Source organism: Daldinia vernicosa (assembly GCF_022497035.1).
Source record: "Daldinia vernicosa strain CBS 139.73 unplaced genomic scaffold F5Y00scaffold_32, whole genome shotgun sequence".
NCBI lineage: Eukaryota > Fungi > Ascomycota > Sordariomycetes > Xylariales > Hypoxylaceae > Daldinia > Daldinia vernicosa.
The window spans coordinates 233,584-253,811 of NW_025953948.1; the positions used below are offsets into that span (position 1 = coordinate 233,584).

The following is a 20,228-nucleotide window of genomic DNA, read 5'->3' on the forward strand; positions in this document are numbered from 1 at the left end:
TAGGCGCCGCGTTCTCAGCTACCCACTTAGGGAAGTCGTGACGGATCCCTAATGAAGGGGCAAGTTCATGGTCAAGACATAGGGCAAGACTGGAAGATTGTTGAATTTGCTTTCGTTGTAGTTGTTGGCAATAGCAGTTGACAATATTACCAAGGTTGGAAGATATCCAAAAAGCCTCAAGTTTCCATTTTGAATAGCGACATAGTGTTGGGGGTCACTTGTTAGGAAGAAGTCATTTGTTAGACGCGTTGTTGTCTGTTGTTTTTAGATCAGATGTTGGAGTTGAGCGCTCGCATTAATTCGGGGTCCTTGAGGTATGTTTACGAGTTGCATCCTGGGAAGTAGCAATCAGGGTTGCCATGCCCGGACCATATTATTTGGTTGGACCTTGGCCGATTTGTTATTGTAAGGACTTCTTGGGTAGGCCATTATTGAGTAGGAAATTAAGTGAATGAGTCATAAAAGTCATATTGTTAAACCTTGACTTTAGTACAGCTGTTGGAATGTTTCGTTGCCAGGATGACGAAGTGCAGATAATTCGATGCGGAGAGTTGTTGATGCGATGATGTTTGATGCATGTAAGTTGTGGTGGTTGTGGAGAATGTTTACAGTGAGTCAGCTCCACATTTGCATGGAAACATTAAAGAATTTCAACAGTGTTAGAGTGTACGTACATTGTACCTACCTAGTCACAAAGCTGCAACCACCATGACGGAAAGGTACCCGGCAGCTAAGAGCAGTGACCAGGGATCCCAGCTGTTGCTGGGCCGACGCTCTTTATTTTCTTCCCGGCAGGTCCACAGTTGAACTTTTTCTAGATCACACCCCACCGAACTTCTTCGTCATTGACATGTACGTCCTTTCATAAAAGACTTTGTCGCATTCCTGGATTACACAAATCTTTCTACATTTCCAGAACTCACCCTCAAACAATTGCAACCGACACCTCTTAACGGTCACGATTACAAGTACGACACGCGCTACTCAATCTTGCTACCTCTATAGCCTCATTGATTAGCTTCAACGAATATCTTCGGTGTTCCGACTCCTTGCCTACGTCTTCGCACTTTACACTTTGCAATCTTGCAATCCGAAACCTCTACAACAAACCTTAAACAAACAACTCGATCTCGACATAATGGGTGCTCCTCTAGCTACCAAGGACATCAACGCCTCGGTCCAGACCCAGGACGCGGCCGCCATGGATAACGGCAAGCCTACCAGCGGCGCCCAGACCTTGGAATACCATCGCCAGGTCCTGCATTCCAAGATGGAGGAAGAGAAGTACGGAGCCAACGTTACCAACACAGCCACCTCCACCTCCGTAACCGTCACTGTCACCAGCGTCGACGCGGCTACCTCTTGTGCTATGAACCCTCAGTACCGCCACCTTGCTAACTCGGATACCACCAATGGCAGACAACCGGAATACGTCTCTCCGTCGGACAACATCATGAGCCCCTGCACCGCCAAGCTCAGCGCCTTCAAGGGCCGAGCAGTCGGCAAGTAAGTTTTACAATCCTTGTCATATCTTGTCTCCTCGGCGATATCCGGTGCACTAATTATTACTTCCTTCTACGTAGGGCCAAGCCGAAGTCTCTCTTCGCCCAAACGTCCGCTAAGAAGTTCGATGGCAAGGATATCTTCGGCGGCTCCAAGACCGTCCTATCCCATGCTGGGCCCCAATCCGGAATCTAGCTGCCAGCTAGCGACCTGGTTCCCCTCGGTTTACTGGACGGCGGCGTTACGGATCCCTCTTGTAATAAAACGGCTTTGCTTTAGGGTGGTACAGAGACCTCACCACGGCGTTGGTGGAAGGGTACTACAGGGTATTCAGGGGTAATTCTAGGAAGGGAGTGAACAACGATACCCATTCTTTGATGGGCGGACATCATCAATGATTCATGAATAAACCACTGCCTTATTTTTCTTATGCTTTACGTATAATTCCCGTGGCGCGATTGATTATGCTATTATACTATGCCTTATAACCACTGACTATGTATACCACGTCCTCGTCAGCTACCACATGTCCTAGCCCAACCCTCTGCGGGATATGTCTAGCACTTGCGCCCCATACCAAAGCATATTTGTACGTATCCTTTAAGGTCCGGTGAATTCGATCGCAAACGTCTTCGATAGTGGCGTTGCTGCGCACAATTAGCGCTTCGCTGAAGTCGGGGTCGATACCTTTCCGTTTCGTGTAGATTCTAATCAAGCGCAATTCCTTCCAGCACCGATCTACCACGTCCTGAATGCCCAAGTCCAACTCGCAACTCATGACGACGGTCTGCGGCTCGCGCGCCAACTTGTCCAGGAAATCGAGGGAGACGCTGTCTATCTTGTTGTAGACGTAAAGGCATTTGATGTACTTGCGATGGTCCTTCATGATGACGTCGATTAGGTCGTCGACCGTCGCCTCGTCGTCGCGAACTAGGACCTCGCAGTTTAGCATCTTGTAGTCTCGCAAGATGTTGTACACCATCTTTTCGTCCAGGTGCTTCGGGGGCGACTGGAAGTTGATCTTCATGCCGCCGGCTTTCTTGGCTTTCAGGTATATGTTCCTGTTTTTGATCAATATTCCGTACTGCCAAATAGGGGTAGGGACGCCGAGGCCAAAAGCTTGCACTCTAGTTCTAAGAACAGAGTTGTACAAAGATTTTGGCCTGGGGCCTCGTGGTCCGTTAGCTTACGGTGGCTCCCTATTTAATCTAATCCCGACGGCTTCCAGCTCAGCCTCTAGCAGGGCCCTTTGCTCCGCCCTCTTCGTCGCGTCGAGGACCATGAGGATGAGATCGCTCGTTTTGGCAGCCGAGATGACTTGCCGTCCTCGACCCTTGCCTTCGGCGGCGCCCTCGATGATTCCCGGCAGATCGAGCAGTTGGATTTCCGCGCCGCCGTACTCGAGAACACCGGGGATAGCTGTAAGGGTTGTGAAGGCGTACGAGGCAACTTCGGATTTCGTTTTAGTCACCTTCGATAAGAACGTCGATTTACCGACGGACGGGAACCCGACCAGCGCTATTCGCGCGTCGCCGCTCTTGCTGACGTCGAAGCCCGCGCCACCTCCTCCGCCTGCTCCTGGACCGGGCTCGAGGAGCTGCGCTCTTAGACGTGCGAGTTTGCTGAAGAAGCGCATAGTTAGATTATCTCCCTTGATGACCTTAGTGCGCGGAACTGTACCCTTTTAGAAGTCCAAGGTGGTATTCTGGTAACTAGTATTAGCATATACTTCAATATAGGGTCGTGAGTAGTAGTCTTACCCGTTGCCTTGTTTTCTATGTACCGATTAATAAGTTAGAATATAGACTCTGCGACACACATGGGAATGTGCCCTTACTCTGCGTCCTTTTCATCTCATCCTCGATCCTATATAAAGTAAGTATATGGAGGACTAAACGCTGTTAATCTCATGATAGACTAACTCCTTAATCTTTTCCGTTATGTTCACCATCTTGACAGCTTTAGATCCTAAGGATCTAGTTTATGAATAGGTATAGTCTATAATCGTAAGTCCGGAGCTCGTTCATCAATGGACAACGCCTAAATTCTAAGTATAAGGTCGCAAGTCTAGACGGGTTTCCTTTCTAGAATAAAAAGAAAAAGGTTCCGAGACTAGCAAGATCCAGGCTTGATAGATATAATATAAATAATGTTGAAGTCGCGATTCTAGTCCCCGTAGAGTCTCACCACCCCACTTCGAACGGCAGAATTCCAACGTGGGGTTCTTTAGCAAAGTATTCTTTCTTCACCGCCTACCGTATGTATTACCCCTTAGACGTACCTGGAATACGAATAGCTTCTTGAACTATCTGAATACGTGACCTGAAAACAAGTTTGTTACGGAATATGATATGTATTCTAGTGAACTTGTTTTCGTAAATAGTTCGCATTCAAAAATTAAGCAGGCCGCTTCATGGAGGCATTTCTTATATGTACACTAATCCTTGCTATTAGCACATGAAGCCCACATATATAAAATCTAGTTACAAACATCTAACCATCATCGGAACAAAGAAGCTCCGCTACAGCATCAGTGGTTTAGTGGTAAAATCCATCGTTGCCATCGATGGGCCCCGCGTTCGATTCGCGGCTGATGCATTTTGACTTTTTGCAACCTCCTTCTAGAAATTGGTTGAGAAATATTTTTTTTATTGACCAAGATGTACGGGATACCGAGATCATGTCTATATGACCATTGACAGGTACCTAGCTACGACCTATTTTACACCTTAACCCGACGTTGCTGTAGCTCCTATGTAGAACCGACGGTGTTCGACACGTATAGTTCAGTGTTGCAATACGTATTAAGAGTAAGATAATAACGAAACTACGCTGTCGACGATGCAACTTCTTTCCCATCCGCGACTTACGAAGCACTTAAACTAGTAAGACATCACAATTCAATATCACGCCGCCAAGGATTTATATAATCAGACCCGTCGAAAATATGCGATCGTTCCCGTATCTAAAATCGCCGCACCTTGCGAACTTGGTGATCTACACTTTGCCATTCCGGCTAATTTGTCTTTCGCCTTGGCTACCTTCACTCTCTCACTTTATTCAGAGACGCCGTGAGATGTTTTGATGTAGCAAGCTGTTAACATCAGATGTCATGACTGCTTACAAAGAATATCTACTCGTGAAAATGATGTGTTGTTCGCTTATGCTGCTCGATTCGAGCGATCTTAATACCTGCCAACCTTATCGCTAACACCACTGCTTTTAAGACGTAGCTATGAGGTATTATATGCTGACTTTGGCCCTTTGGTTGAGGAATATTGTCGCCGAGCCTCAGCCAAGCGATATACCGGAGTGGCTTAAGAACTACAACTTCAATCCTCCTGGAGAATGCGATTCTAATCCTGCGGGTCCGTTAAACCCCCGAGAAACGGATTCCACGTGCCCTCTCCTTGTTGACGATGAGACCGCATTTAAAAGACGCTCGTGGCTACCCTGGACATTTCCTCCAGTATGTGTGGAGCCTGAGGATCCAGTGGCTTCTAAGTTGTGCGTGTTCACTTATATCAACCTTAGAGGAGAGGTAGGAATCAGTCTTGTCACCACACCTGAGATTGCTGCTGGAGGCGCTGGTATTCTCGGAGACCCGGACCCATTATGGGAAAACTGGGCGAGAGGCCATCCACTCGTCGTGTCCGATCCGCCTCCCTACGAGTTCAGGTATCTAGAGGACAAGGGCATGGGGGTTATTGCGAACCGTACGATTCGTAAGGACGAGGTCGTGCTGCTGAGATATCCGGTTATCCTTCGGATAATGGATTATAGGCCTTGGAAAACCCAAGACGTGATGAGATTGCTTCATCGAGCTACTGTTCAACTACCCCAAAAGGAGGGAATGCAGATGCTGAAGTTGGCTCATTCTAAAGGAGGCTACATTGTTGAGGATATTATCAACACAAATGCGTTTGGTGTGCTGCTAAATGATGCGGACCATTCGGGTTTATACCTGGACGTGTCGGTAAGCAAGAAGACATGAACCTCATTAGAGCATTACTGACCGGCATCACTGACAGAGATTAAACCATGCCTGTAAACCAAAGTAAGCCCTCTTCCCCTAAATAAGATACCCTAAGAGCACTATCGTTAACAATTTTCTTAGCATGTACAATCGGTTCTCATCAACTACACTAGGAATGGAAGTTGTGGCGTATAGGGATATCGAGCCTGGCGAGGAACTAACGTTTAGCTGTAAGTATTTTTAGCATAAACCCGAAGCAGCATCTAACTTGAAGACATCTAGATCTACCGTTGAACCTCCTATCAGAGCAACGCCAAACTCTCATCAAGGAATGGGGCTTCAACTGCACGTGCTCGCTGTGCACCTCCCCAGAAGCCTCAGCAGCTTCCGACCGCCATCGAAGTCGCCTACAAGAACTACTAGCAGAGCTAGATCTACCGGAGACACGGAACCATGAGGCTGTTAGCAGGAGAGTCGACGAGATACTGGACTTGTGCGAGAAAGAGTCGCTGGAGGCTCAGGTCGGCGACTTTTATACTATCGTTGCGGAGGTCTACTCTGGTATGGGCGATGTGGGTATGGCGAGAAAATATGCTAGGCTGGCGATTAGGGAACTAAGGCATTATGCTGGATATGATCATGAGCGTACTGGGAGTGCCGCTGCGTTCTTGGAGATATTGGATGGATAAGGGTTTGTATAAAGGACGAGTGACATAAGAGAATGTATTACTAGGTACCTAGGTACCTAACTAATAAATATTAGAATCTAGCCCTAGATTTACATGGCTACTTTATCTAAGAGGCTCAGTCCCGGCTTGTTTAATATTCCCGTGCATAATCAGGCCTCACATCCTCGGAAGATGCTGTGGAACAGTTAGCCAAGATTCGTTCCGGCATCCGGTCTCCCACCGGATACCGGGAATCACTGGTATAGTCCAAAAAGGAGGGTGGTGGTAATAGTGCTCCTAGCCTTTTCTCTTTCACTCGAGATGACTGATCACGATTCATACAACATACAACCCATGCTTAGCAAGATGCCGATTTGGTGATGTATTTATGGCTGGTTGACCATCTCATGAATCAATCATGGAGGTCGATAATACTTTTGTCACAATTATTAAGTACCTATTTATATTTGAACATTTCATTGCGTTTTCATCGGCGCTCGTTGCACTTTGACCCCCTTTCCCTACTTCCGCGTGATGGTCTTTATATTTTCGAAAGCTTTACCAAACCGTCACAATAAACGCTCAAATCAAAGTAACGAAATATCATATGTCATCAATTGATTTTATCATACGAATTGATGCTTCAGTGAGTGTTGAACCCTTGAAATCGCATCCCAGAATCTTCTTCTAGAGTAGTTTTATCCTCAGAACGCCCATATCAGGTAGACATCAACTACTCGACACAACTATACCAGACCCTCACGCTTCAGCAAGCTTCCCCTCGACCTCTACATCAGCTATGGGACACGTCGTAGACTCGCCGACCTGCGACGGCTCGACCAGGCACGCCCCGGGAGACGTGTCCCTATTCAGAGCGACCTCGCCGGAAGCCGAATACGTCTTCTCGTCGCCTTCGCAAGTCCAGCTGCTCTGGATGTTCAGAACTAGAGTTTCCATGTCGAGTCGGACGGTGGTGTTTAATGTGCTCGGGCCGAAGTTGAGGCATTCGTGGGTGGAGGTGGGATCGTAGTCGATGATCTCCCCGTCGGCGCTTAGGCGGTATTCCACGTCGCAGTCGGCCAAAGTGCCCGTGGGAACGTGGCGGGCGAAGAGCTCGACTCGACCGCTCTGGCCGCCGGGCCAGTCTGAAGAAGCGGCGTTTGATAGTTCCCAGTTGGGCGTTGTCGTCGATAATTCGGTGCACTCGGCCCGTCGAATGTTGGCAGGGGCTGCGAGAGCTTGCCCCGCGAGGGATAGGCAGAGAGCAACGCGTCCACGCATAGTGAGTGTCTGTTTGGTTCGAGTTTTTTTTTCTTATAAATCGAGCTCGTAATATTTTCGCCTTGGAGTTGGCAGAGATCTATCTACGTGAGAGAGAATTGGGGATGCCGACGACGTGAAATTTTCCTCCAAGCTCCCAATTTATTATTGGGCTAGGATACGTATTTGAATTTAGCCTTTATTCTTTGCTCGTTGCATACGACTAACTTAACCGTTAGGCTGTATCTAAACTACTATAATTATTGAAGCTTGATCTTAATTATATGCTACCTCTTTATCGTAGTGCAACTGTACGGTTGGTATCCCTGTGTTTGCCACGCTTCTTGAAGGGTATGTCTAATAATAACTCTCCATATAGACAGTGTGGCCTCTTGAGTGAAGTATTAAAAAGAGAGTCTAGAACTTATGATATTCTTGATTAAGACTCCTACGCGGGCAAATGGGGGGTGCAACTCTATTTAGACAGCCTCGGCGATGTTTGGCAGGCTTTTTTTTCTCGCACTTCACTCGGTGGGGGCGAATGTGTTGTTGATAATATAGGAGTGTAATTTAGTCTACCATCGTGAGATTACGAAGGAATAGTTACTATGTGATCCCTAGATCACGAACATTCCGCTTGCTCCTCTCTCGTTGAAAGGATTTATTGGCGTAGTTGAAACCTCTAATAGACTCTCTGAAGCCCTTTGTGCGCCTCCCTTAAGGAACCATTTTTATCACACTCCACATTAGCGCCGGAATATGGCAATGAATTCGTTTTACTTGAAGATATCTATACTTCGGTCTCTTCTTCCTGTAGCTTAAGAAACCGGATAGCGTGCTCATATCGAGCAAGCTCGCTCTTTTCCGTTAGTTTCGGCAGCGCCCGGGTTAAATTCTTCAGTAATAAAATTGTCTTACACATGCCGTCGCCCTTGATACTCCATGCAGTATTAAGAAGGTAAACAATTGTTGTAGATACCTCAATAAGATACTGGCTGAGTTCAGGGGCATGGACCCCTTTTCGGGCGGTCTGAATACGTTGAAGAACCAATTCTTTTAGAGCCTCTTGAAATTCATTAGAAGCAGATTCTATAGCGTTTAGAATCGTTAGAGCGAAAGTGTGCAAGCGGTTGGGATTAGTTCCCTCGGCTGTTGCAAACAAGTTGATAGCAGCGTCAAAAACTCTTCCGACGTCAAAGTCGTTTAGATCGCTCTGTTGGGAACCGTTAAAGACGTGTGACGACTGCCTTCCCTGCTCTTCCAATGACTCGAGCGAGGTAGTCCAGCGAAAGCCTAAATTGATGATGTCCAGAAGCGCTTGCGTCACTACGATGAATCCCTTCTGAATAGCTGCCCCTAGAGTCCCCATGGCCGCAATCGCTAGTCCGAGAGGTTTATCTCGCCTCTTGGCCGTGATATATTTCTGATATTCCTCCCATCTTTGGTTGAGTATTTCGTTAACTAGGTCGTCCATCTCAGCTTCAACTGCTATGTTCCATTGTCTCGCCCACTCCTCGTTAAGCTTATCCATCAAACTCCTCTTCGGACTTAAGGCCGCCGCTATCACGAACTCTAGACCAGCTTGGCCGCATATCTCAGCGTTAATCCTATCCCTTGATCGGACAGCAGCTGAGAACCTCGTTGAAAAGATTCTGATTATCTCTCTCACGGGCGTCTGCCCTTGTTCTCCAAGGTCTTCAACGCCATTAACAGCCGAGACCCAGAGCTTTGAAAGACTAAATGATAAATTCTTGAAAGCTGCTCTGTCACACGGATTATACATTGATCCGAGGTCACGTGGCTCCCACAGGGCTACACTAGGCTATAACTACCCCACAAAGTTATCTTTTAAAGGAATCTTCTTCTTTTTTCTCTTTTTTTAAAGACCTTAAAACTAATACTGTTTATTAAATTAAAAAAATATACGTATTTTAAACCCTTATTAATATAAACCTTATAATAAATAAATAATATCCCTTTTAAATAAATCTTTTTTAATTTTTATAATTATTTAAAAGATTATAATAATTAATATTTTTAAACGATATTAAATTTATAATTATTTAAAAAATTGTAAATTATTTATTATTAAACCAATAAACTCTTTTATTATTATAAATTACTTAAAAGAAAAAATTTATAATTATTTAAAAAACTATAAATAAAATTCCGAATAATTTTAACTTTATTTAAAAATAAACTTTAAAAAAAAAAAAGTTAATATTATATAAATTATATATTAATTTAAGGTTATATGGCTTTTATAAGGTTATATTAAATTATAATTATTTTATAAAGTTATTTTTTAAAAAAATCTTTTTTTTTTTTCTTTTTTTTTAAAAATTTTAAAATTAATACCGTTTATTAAATCAAAAGAATATACGTATTTTAAGTCTTTATTAATATAAATTTTATAATAAATAAACGGTATCTTTTTTAAATAAACCTTTTTTAATTTTTATAATTATTTAAAAAATTATAATAATTAATATTTTTAAATAATGTTAAATTTATAATTATTTAAAAAATTATAAATTATTCACTATTAAATTAATAAATTCTTTTATTATTATAAATTATTTAAAAGAAGGAATTTATAATTATTTAAAAAATTATAAATAAAATTTTAAATAGTTTCAATCTTGTTTAAAAACGAGCTTTAAGAGAAGGGAAGCTAATGTTACACAGATTATACATTGATCCGAAATTATGTGGTTTTCACAAGGCTACACTAGGTTATAACTACCCTACAAAGCTATCCTTTAAAGAAATCTTCTTTTTCTTTCTCTTTTTTTAGGGATCTCAAAACTAATATCGTTTATTAGATCAGAAGAATATACGTATTCCAAACCTTTATTAATATGAACCTTGTAATATGTTCCACGTCCGGTGCATGTAAGTAATAGTTCTATACCGACACGGGCGAGTCCCTCAGCTCTCTTGAATCTTTCCGTTAACTCCAACTCAGGATTGATAAGGTGTCTTTTTAACTCGATGGTTCGGTTCTGCAGTACTTTTTCGAGTAAAGGTTCCCCAAACCCGGCGTGTGAGAGTAGGTGGTTTAGTACATCAACCCACGTATCGGCGATTAGCTTTATCACTTGGACATTTCCGATCAAAATAGCTTGTTCCAATACATTCACTCCCGTCTGTGTGAATCTGTCCACTACATCGGGAAAATATCCTTCCAAAGTATCTTCTGCGGATAGGAGCGGTTGTCGTCGCGAGAAAGGAGATCCTGAAGTAGGAAAACTCTCTGAGAGCGAAGATAGTCGTCCGCCTAGGACCCCTATGTGCGGAGATTGCCTCTGCTTCATAGAGGTAGGAATGGAAGTTGTTGACTGAAGTCGCCCAGAAATTGTTTTCGGTAGGGATTGATTCTTCCCAGTTTCAGGGGGGATTTGTTCGGATGTAGGTTTTGGCTTTCCTAGCAGACCACAGCAGCAAGGGCAAGAAAAAAGACGCTGAAGTAGCGTCTTAACTCTATGTAGTAATTTCTTCTCTCTTTTTTCTATCTTTGCTTTATTTTCGCCCTTTTCTTGTACCTTTGATAACCATCTTTTGGATCGTACTTCTGCCTCGGTATTTGTCAATGTAATCATTTTTATCACGTCGATAAAAACGTACTTAGCAAGGATAATCATCCCTTCAAGGTGAGTCGTTCGGCCCTTTTCAATCTCCTCGCCAACAAACATCTCGTATTGTCCAACTAATCGGTTGATAAGTGTCATATTCCCAGCTTTTAAAGCCATGCTAAATACCTCCCAGAGAAGGCGACCAAGAGTTGGAAGTGAGACCTGGGTAAGGCCCTGACCGCCATAAGTTGCAGCGTTTGGGTCGTATTCCAATAGAAGGTCTTTGATCTCCTGATGGCCTCTTTCATCTGCGGCTTCATATGCAGTACCCATTGGACCGTTAGCGAGACGGACCTCAGCTCCTTTCTCCAAGAGTAACCGAACAAGTTCTACGTGTCCGAAGAAAGCTGCTGGGCGGAGAGCTGGCCCCCACATTCCATGGGGATCGTTGATATCCGCACCACGATTGATCATCCTATTGATTATGTCGTAGAAAGGCTTTGGATCCATGATCGGGTTGCACCCAGACGCCGCTGCTGTGAGGACACTCCCGTATGTCTCGTCCGTGGCATGAATATCTAACCCCTTTACGCAGAGAAGTTGCACAATCCTGGCATGACCGTGAAATGCTGCAGCGTGAAGAGACGTACTGAAAGGGCCTTTTCCTTCGACGATGGGTTCTTCTCCATATCGATCAATAATTAATTCGGCACAGGAATCACAACCAATTAAGGCAATGGCTTGTAAAGCAGTGCCATCAGGACACTGGATTTTGACGTCAGCACCTGCGGACAGGAGTTTCGAAATAACTTCCTCGTGATGCTTCCTGCAAGCAGCAATTAAGGGCGTTTCGTTGCTGTTACTTTGAGTATTCAATTCGGCACCTCTTTCGAGAAGTATCGTTACCACGTGGACATTTCCATAATGTGAGGCATAATAGAGCGGTGTACGGCCCTCGTTATCGCGTGCATTCATGTCACCCCCTAGCTCAATAAGCTTCTGGACAACAAGGGCAGTGTCCTTCTTCCTCTCGTCCTGTTTAGCTTCGTTTCGAATAGCCCAATGCATGGCTGTTAAACCTTCATGGTCGCATTTTGTTGGGTTAAGCCAACCCTTCTCCCTGAAAGTATCGAAAAATTCGTGGAGCGCAAAGTAGCTAACTATGTGCTCAGGAAAGATTCCAGATGTTATTGACCTCCCATGGTTCAGTGAGAATATTTGAAAGGACAACCGCAAATTACCCCATGTTTCCACAGTGGAAGACTCTGCAAAAAGCCTCTCTAGAAGCCGCAAGATTTCTCTATGACTCTCCTGAATATTCGTGCCTGCATTTATTTCTATGCTCTTCCTCATACTGGCAGCCCAGTTACAGGAAGCGAACTCCAGGAATGGGTGTCTCTGGAGGACAGGACGAAGACTGCCGTAATTAAACCATTCCGCATCATCATAAGACCCCTTTGAGAAGTCCGACAGACATAGATGGGCTAAGCAGAGCTGCACAACTCGACGATGGTTAACGGCTGGCTTGTAGGCTCTAAAGAACTCGAAGATAGACATATGGCAGAACCGAAAGACTCCGAGGTGCTCGTTAATATCGACCAAGTGTTTGCAATCGCGAACAATCCTAGCCGGCTCGTCGCGTAAAAGTCTGTACAGATCTAAATCCGGTTTTCCGCTGTCGGTATCGAGAGCGAGAGCCACGAATAGGATCTCCTTTTGGATTGATCCAGTCGTTTGTGCCAACAGCGCTATGGTTCTTACAGCGATCTGCTTCTCGATGGGTTGAAACTTTAAGGCCTCGAATCCCGTGGCGTACCTTTCGTACATCTTAGGCATATCCCCAGGTAGAATGAGGGTTTCTAGGACATATAGGACATCTTGCTCGTAATTTATTCTGCAGATATTCTCTGCTTGTAGCTTGGCCCATAGGAACCTTGATAGTTGAGAAATACCGTGAGCTATACACTACCCAAGGTATAAAGAAGCGAATGGTGATACTAACATTCCATCCGCCTTGTCGACTAACTCATAAAGGGCTCTCTCGCGGAGGTCAGGCCGATCCTCAAAAAGATCCGAGTCAAGTTTCATCTTTAAGTACTTTTGAATGTCGTCAGCGTTGTCGCTAGGCTTAATCTGAATCTGTAGTATGTGATGTTCACGTAACTTGTCGAAGCCAGTGCAATCCCGCGAGCTGATGATTACAGCAAGTCGAAATTCATTTTTCTCTTTCTTGCGTTCTTGGACGAGATCATTTAGTCCTCTCAGCAGCTTTCGTCGGTCTTCTTGGGGGAGTTGATCTAGGGCATCAATAACGATAAACACATCACGTTGAGCTGTAGCAAGGAGGCGGTTGAGCTTATGTTGAATCTCATCGCAGGGGCGGGTGCCGTACACATCGGATGATCGTGCATCGTCTCCGTCAAGAACTTGCTCGCAAAATGTCATCAGCATGGTCTTGTAAAGCTGCTGGTTCTGCTCATCGTCGCCGTAACCAATGTAGAAATACAGAAGATGGATTGCCTCGGGGTTTGCCCCAGTAAGCCATTCTTCACGGATTCCCTCGATTGCACGAGACCTAGACGTAAGAGATGGTCACCCCTTGTCCATAAGTGGGTGATAAACTTTGATATGCCTACATCAGCGTAGTTTTTCCACATCCCTCTATACCCCTATTAGTTTTAAAGCCGTACTGTTAATATACATTCCTAGAAACCTACGGAAACCATGCATCCATAGAAATGAATTCGAGTTATCCAATTGAGCCCATTTTTGGAATTCGGGCTTTCTCCGCAGCCACTCGCATGTCCCAGTATTCTTCCAATCTGTCGTCACCTTTTCATGAGTTTGCTTAGAAAATTGCTTCAAGGTCAACTGGGAACCGGCACCGTTCAAATCTGTGACCCGCGGGTAAATAATACGCTCAAGACATAACGAACTGGGCGATATATATGCTTACAGATATAGTTGAAATTCTTATCGCCAATATGGATGCCATCTGCTAAGCCGTTGATATGTCGCTGCTCGATATGAATTCTGGACATTGTAACTGTGTTAGGTAACACTTGGTGTAGGACAGATTATTACATTGGAAAATAGCTTAAGAGTTAATATAGAAAGGGATTAAGAGGTATATTAATGTCTCGTACAAGCTCAAGGCTCTCTATCTTGATGGCCCAAGGCCAAAGGAGCGAACGAAAGCTCGATACTACGTATAGTGTCTTGGAGTTACCAGTAAGTAACCCCTGAATAGTTCTGCCATGGCAACTTGATAAGCAATAAAAACTGCACCTTTATCAAAATGGCAAATCGAAGCAAATATATTCTGAGGTGCGTCTAGAACAGTACCAATTAGGAACCACTATCCCGGTAGCCTGTACAGCTGAAGATCCTGCGGTAGTGTCGTAGCGATCTATCAAGAGCCTATCAATGCCCATGCAACTCCATGTAAGAAAATGCCATGACAACCTAGGTTCGTATTTGAGAAAGTAAGGCTAGGAAAATTTCTTTTAGGACAGCATAACAAGGTGAGGCTGTGAGGCAAGGCAGGGTTCGAAATGTGTAAGTGTAAAAAAGAATCCCTCGACCGTAGGATTTTTACAGTGTTAGATTATCGTGTATCTCACTGTGCCACGCGTACATTTGGGGTTGGAAATGGACCCGTTGCTGCCCAAGTAATTGTAGATGCGTCAGACTCACCGAAAGATTGGGCTCAAAGCAGCATTCAGGTATCTTCTATACCTTGGTGTTGAAGATTTAATACTGAGATAACTGCGACATCTACTCCTGAGAATATATGCATATGCTTTACGAGGATAGTTTGAATATATTGGAATAGGAATACTGGCCCCCACAAGTAGGGTTGGATGGATACCCGTAGGATTCTTATCCTCCGCATTTAGTAGGGCTGCATCGTATATGCAGGCAAATAATGATTTATACTATCTGACAGAAAGCGATGATGTTGGAGTACCATGGAAACTTGTATTATATTACCATCAACCTATTCTCTGCAGGACGGATACATCCTGCTGAAGCTAACGCAATGATTCGCAGACCAAAAGTCTCTGCAAATCTTCGGTAGACACAGAAGTATCAAGTTCTACCCCAGTAGTTCCGGGTTTTGTTACCATTCCCGTTGCTGACACCATTGACATCGCCGCGATGTATCCCCGTCACCATACCGGTATTGTGTGACTGAGTGATGTTGGTACCCGCGCTGAGTCTACTCTGGAGCATCTCGTCTACTGCAGTTCCTAGCCACGGGTCGCACTCTTCAACGATGTCTTTGAGCTCCTCTAGGTTGGACTTGCTGATGCCGTCGCATTCTTCCTTGCTGAGGTCGGAAAGCTTTTGCCTGGCGTCTTCGGGGAACAGGTTCTCGAGATCGCTGACTAGTGCGGACATATCCGTGACGAACTTTTCAAAGCTAGCCCTCTGGTAAAAAGCCCATTTGGTCGCTTCGACAACTTTCCCCGCCTTTGCTTTCCACCTACGGACACACTCGCGGAACCTTATCCGTATCTTCTTGAGGTCGGCCGGGACGTATACCTCGGGGTCGAGTAGCTTCTTATCGGCCACCCCAAGTCGGGTCTCTATCCGTCTTGCGTGACGTTGAGCGCTCAAGATGGTGTCTTGGATCTCGCTGAGGATACGATGTGCTTTCGTAGCTGGGTCCGCATCGTCGTCGGGCTCTTTTTTCCGGGCAGTTCGACTGTCCCCAGCCTGGGATCCGCTATTGCTGGGGTTGGTGCTTCTAAGAACCTCTCCCCATCGTGAAAGACGGACCTGGAGGACGTCAAGTTTCAACTGGTACGTCGAGAATTCTTGTTCAAACTCCCGTGCCAGCTGAATATTATTAAAGCATTCGATCGCAAAGTTCAAGAGTCCGATAGCGCTGCTAGCGATATCCATGGTGTAGGAAGTGCTAAGCGCGCTTCATATCGCATGGAACAATACTCGTATAGATGCCTACAGAGCCCGAGGGGAATAAGAGTAAAAGAATGAAGATAAGTAGGCGGGAACAGCGGCAGCCTAATGGATTTGCTGAGGCTATGTAGCAGCACTGCCTGAGATTATAAGTACTGAGCCATACGGAGAATTGGGAATATGGTGGATCCATGTATTGGTTTGATTGGAATAACTGTCGACCATAGACCTTACGAGAACGGTTTCCATAAATCTATACCAATAGTTTACTACTACTTGCAACGTGTCCCAGTGTCATTCCACCAGCCCATTAGGCGGTGCTAATGTGCCATTGGTATTTGTTTCTTTTCCGAAAAGGAAATGTATAATTATCTCTGCTCGTCTGTTGAGTATCCAGCTGTAGTATACGCATACATAATCCATTTCTATTTGCAAATACTATTTGAAATCTCCTTCTACAGCGTGTAAATTGTTTATCCATTTCATATATGATTATTTCGATGTCTTTTGAACCTTCAGTTCTCGAAACGGCTATATCAGGAAGCAAAGAACTCGACTCTTTTCATTCGTGAAAAGTATCCAATAAGCAGAGAAAGCTAATATAACTAACGGTACAGCTATTTGTTACTTAGCATACCTTGGATAGGTAGTGTTGTAGGAGAAGTCCTTATGGGGTGGATATTGTCGGCGACTAAGCCAACGCAACATACAAAGCCATATTAACATCTTTTGAATAGCCGGAAAAGGAAACCCAACCCCATTCTAATCTAATATTATTCGTATCTCACTGCTCTAACCTTTTACCATATGAATCTTAGGTTGTAAACCTGGTTGGGTTTCTTGACATTGCCCAAAATAGGGGTAATCATAACTTCACAACCTAACTTTTAGTTATGTGAACTAGTAATTTCTAACACGACCAAATACAGCAGTTGAAACCGCACGTTTTCCTTTAAATTGGTCCCATACTAGTGTGTCTCTCTTTTTAAAACCCTTCTTAACTAGCCGCAGCCTTTTGATCAACCAAGCCCAACCTAACTCCTAGCCTTGACTTAACGGTTTACATTTTCCCAGACAACACGCCACCCGACACCATTACCAAACGCGCATGTATACTACTTCCCATTGGAACACTCAATTCTATATTTTCTATTTTTCTCCTTCAGTCATATCGCGTAAATGATTCCTCCAACACCAAACTATAGGGCTTCATCGTACCTATTTGGAGTCCAGTCTACTTATTGACTTCGCTGTCCCCATCGTCCAGCTCTATGTCGTCGATTTGGAACATAATGTCATCATCTGGGTCAAAGCTGACCATGTTACTGCTGCTGCTTCTCTGCCCGCTGTCGTTGCGTCCAGTGGCGTTCTGTTGGCCACGGTTTGGCTGGTTACTAACGTTCCCCTTACTCGTGGGGCTTTGGCTGATTTTTTCGCCGCCAGACATCTTGGCTGAATGTCACGAGGCTCGTTTGAATAATGTAAAATTTAAAGCAAGATATTATAGGGGAAGAGAGATCAGACTTCAGGTGACGATTTATGAAATATGAGTAGTGATCTCTATAGGGTTGGGAGTATTTTGATGACTTCAGAATTGAGATGCGGGGAGAGTATGCGACCTTTCAGTTATCCAAAGAGATGTAACATCCGTCATGGTACATTTATTATTGGTCAGGGATTTATGAATGCATCCTGTGACCGTTCCAATTACGTAGTGAGCGCACTCAAGGTTTTCATCGTATGATTGCAGTGTATGATTGTTAGCCAAGCACTTCTACCCGCGGGTTCCCCTTATGACTTTGATACTTGATTGGAAGCTATCGACGTAACTGCGTCACCGCATGACTACCTAGACCTACCTAGACCTACCTAGGTAATCCACAATAACCCAGGGTCAATTATAAAGTTGAAACTAACTCACTCCATCTCTCCACATATATTGCCTCAACTTCCGTACCTGACTATCACTGCCTGACCTATAGGTTACCTCATGACCTTTTAGTGCGAAGGGTAGATTATTATACTTTCAACACCTTTACGTTAAGAAGGTACGTATACTATCATAGTTGATTATCTTTAACTTTGTCACAGGTCAAGTTGGGGAAAGGGGAAGTAACCAAACTCATAATATATTAGCTCTTAAACTCAATTAACGATGCACAATATCATCTGACTGCTTTGCACGGATTGTCGAATTCAAATTAATCAAATGTATCGCCAGCTACGTCTTACCCATTTCTAGTACCAAGTCGCACTACGATTCATACGAGATAATTAATAAAGATGTCGGCTATGATAAGGCCCAATAATACCTCCTATGAAGTCACCTAGCTAAATATCAAATAACTATTTAAACCAGGTACTTATAGTATTAATACTCGACACTGATCTGAAATGTTGAAATGAGTGTACGGGTTCCCAAATCCACCTAGCATTTGAGATCATCGAGCTATGCCTCTACTCATGTATGTATCGCCCTTCCAGTCATAAATCTCTCCGCAGGGCATAGATTTAACCTCGAGGCCCATGATGAATGTATCCCAAACATTACCTTAGGCGCAGCCGAAGTCAGACTCGTCATCTGAAAATGTCTCCTCCTGACTCTCGGCAGTCTCAGTGAGCTTGGTAGTACTGGGTTTGAGCTCTGCTTGGGGTTCCTTCTTAGTGCGACGTCTTGTATTGTATTTCTTAATATTAGAAGCCCTCTCGTGAGTCTCGTCCTTAGTAGCGTCGTCCTTTTGCGGGTTCAAGGAAGATTTAGGCCCAGCTTCAGACTGGGAGTCAATCGCGTTGAACCAATTTCTCTTTCTGCAGAGAACACGGAAGGTCTCCTTAGCTGTCGGTTCATTTTTCAACCCTAGCTTTTGTGCGATAGCAGTCCAATCTATTTTGGGTTTCGATTGAGGAGGGAAAGCTTGTAAAATAGTGTCGATGACCTCAGTATCTCGAGGTGTCAAATGTTGGACTTTATTATCTGTCTTCTTGGGGGGCATTCTGGAAAGCGGATACCGTCAGTGTTGACACGGAAGAATTTTCCAAGGAGAAAATAGATATGGCCGGGAAAGTCCAAATACGCGATAGAGGTAGCGACTTACGTTGTAGAAAGTATAGTGTGATACGGTAATATAGGTCGTATATAATAGCCGCAAACAGTAGTAGGAACACTCTGAGCTGCTACAAGCATTTGAATATAGATGACTCAGAGGTAAGTTAGGGGGTTATATAAAAGATGAAAACTGTTATACATGAAAAAGAATCAAATATATGTCGGGTTACGTCAAGCAAAGTACATTATTACAACGTATATCAGCGTGAATGTAAGTTAAGCAACCGTTATTTAAACATGTATAGACTCTTTTTACTTTTGATCAACTCCTGCTTTGCCCCCCACGCATACAACCCCAAAGATCTTGTCGTGTCTTAAAAATGCGAAAGATGGTGGTTAAAAGTATATACGAGGTAGTTATATCATTTTTAAGCGCTTTAGGTATTGAGATATATACGCTTTGACATGTTCTCAAGTGCTAGCAAGATACGATGGAACACCTTTTAGAATCCAAATAGTTTGATATGTTTAAATAGTTTACCATCAATTCCGATTGGGCATACATGACCTAAAAGGCTCATCCCGCCGTGTTTTGCTGACACTTGAGGGCATAGAAACTCTTTTACTTATATTTAGTTTCCAAATGATATATATATTAATATTATCTCGTTCTATAATACGGTTGCTTTAACTTTTCTTGGTTTTTGGATGTTAAGGTGGTCTTCTGGAGTCATTCTTTAGTGGATGCAAATCAATCCTTGTATCGGCACCCATTAAGAGGATAGCTGGACGCCACAATGTGACCATCAGGTGCGGAATCCATAACAAATCACTCTATAAGCCGTATATTATTCACGCCAAGTATCACTAGCTTTAAGCATACCATAAATAGTCGATATGGTGGGTAGGGTAAAGTCGCCCGGTTTTGGAAAAGCTCTAGTACACCACCATATTACGTCGTTCACATGGGGTAAAGCTGTAATGCCCCGGCCTATCAACTTTTAAGCAACATGCAACCTAACACATCCGAGCTATCAGAGTGAGTCATCCCCATTAGCGGGATCATCCCATCTGAGCATATACTATGCAGGTCTAAGCATCGAGATCCGATCGTAGATGGCGTTGGGGGTTACCGAACCTATAACCGGGACTACGGAGCCCCTTCCATTGAACCATGTAGACTCTGGGGTTGAGTAAAACCAGGTTAATAGCGACAAGAATTTTGCACATTCAATAATGTGGTACGTTAATAGGCACCTTTGAAGGCTGTCTCT

General features: G+C 44.1%; 7 protein-coding genes and 1 non-coding gene across 8 annotated transcripts; 3 read left to right on the forward strand and 5 right to left on the reverse strand.

The window, feature by feature from the left end:
- Positions 1–712: 712 nt before the first annotated feature.
- On the forward strand, positions 713–1,934 carry F5Y00DRAFT_240764 (uncharacterized protein). The gene is made up of 3 exons (XM_048008292.1): positions 713–1,284; positions 1,420–1,506; positions 1,584–1,934. The coding sequence occupies exons 1-3, from the start codon at positions 1,139–1,141 to the stop codon at positions 1,696–1,698; spliced, it is 348 nt and encodes a 115-aa protein (XP_047863589.1). The 5' UTR covers positions 713–1,138; the 3' UTR covers positions 1,699–1,934.
- F5Y00DRAFT_240766 (P-loop containing nucleoside triphosphate hydrolase protein) lies at positions 1,935–3,699 on the reverse strand. Its single transcript, XM_048008293.1, has 6 exons — positions 3,426–3,699; positions 3,341–3,369; positions 3,264–3,278; positions 3,184–3,208; positions 2,694–3,125; positions 1,935–2,564 (listed from the first exon to the last, which is right to left on the reverse strand). The coding sequence occupies exons 1-6, from the start codon at positions 3,452–3,454 to the stop codon at positions 1,979–1,981; spliced, it is 1,116 nt and encodes a 371-aa protein (XP_047863590.1). The 5' UTR covers positions 3,455–3,699; the 3' UTR covers positions 1,935–1,978.
- Positions 3,700–4,030: 331 nt separating this feature from the next.
- F5Y00DRAFT_t108 lies at positions 4,031–4,101 on the forward strand. Its single transcript has one exon. It is a non-coding gene; the product is annotated as a tRNA-Gly (tRNA).
- Positions 4,102–4,123: 22 nt separating this feature from the next.
- F5Y00DRAFT_240767 (SET domain-containing protein) lies at positions 4,124–6,249 on the forward strand. Its single transcript, XM_048008294.1, has 4 exons — positions 4,124–5,479; positions 5,535–5,560; positions 5,621–5,709; positions 5,762–6,249. Exons 1-4 carry the CDS (start codon positions 4,739–4,741, stop codon positions 6,166–6,168), a joined length of 1,263 nt encoding a protein of 420 aa, XP_047863591.1. The 5' UTR covers positions 4,124–4,738; the 3' UTR covers positions 6,169–6,249.
- Positions 6,250–6,906: 657 nt separating this feature from the next.
- Positions 6,907–7,428, reverse strand: F5Y00DRAFT_263341 (uncharacterized protein; the record flags this gene model as incomplete). The annotated part of the gene is made up of 1 exon (XM_048011494.1): positions 6,907–7,428. One exon carries the CDS (start codon positions 7,426–7,428, stop codon positions 6,907–6,909), a length of 522 nt encoding a protein of 173 aa, XP_047863592.1.
- A 769-nt stretch (positions 7,429–8,197) lies between these two features.
- F5Y00DRAFT_271006 (uncharacterized protein) lies at positions 8,198–14,023 on the reverse strand (the record flags this gene model as incomplete). Its single annotated transcript, XM_048012711.1, has 6 exons — positions 8,198–9,102; positions 10,322–12,915; positions 12,985–13,557; positions 13,619–13,643; positions 13,700–13,876; positions 13,939–14,023. 6 exons carry the CDS (start codon positions 14,021–14,023, stop codon positions 8,198–8,200), a joined length of 4,359 nt encoding a protein of 1,452 aa, XP_047863593.1.
- A 799-nt stretch (positions 14,024–14,822) lies between these two features.
- On the reverse strand, positions 14,823–16,042 carry F5Y00DRAFT_240773 (prion-inhibition and propagation-domain-containing protein). Its single transcript, XM_048008295.1, has one exon. The coding sequence runs from the start codon at positions 15,891–15,893 to the stop codon at positions 15,075–15,077; it is 819 nt and encodes a 272-aa protein (XP_047863594.1). The 5' UTR covers positions 15,894–16,042; the 3' UTR covers positions 14,823–15,074.
- A 2,418-nt stretch (positions 16,043–18,460) lies between these two features.
- F5Y00DRAFT_271007 (uncharacterized protein) lies at positions 18,461–18,967 on the reverse strand (the record flags this gene model as incomplete). The annotated part of the gene is made up of 1 exon (XM_048012712.1): positions 18,461–18,967. Exon 1 carries the CDS (start codon positions 18,899–18,901, stop codon positions 18,461–18,463), a length of 441 nt encoding a protein of 146 aa, XP_047863595.1. The 5' UTR covers positions 18,902–18,967.
- Between the last annotated feature and the right edge of the window lie 1,261 nt (positions 18,968–20,228).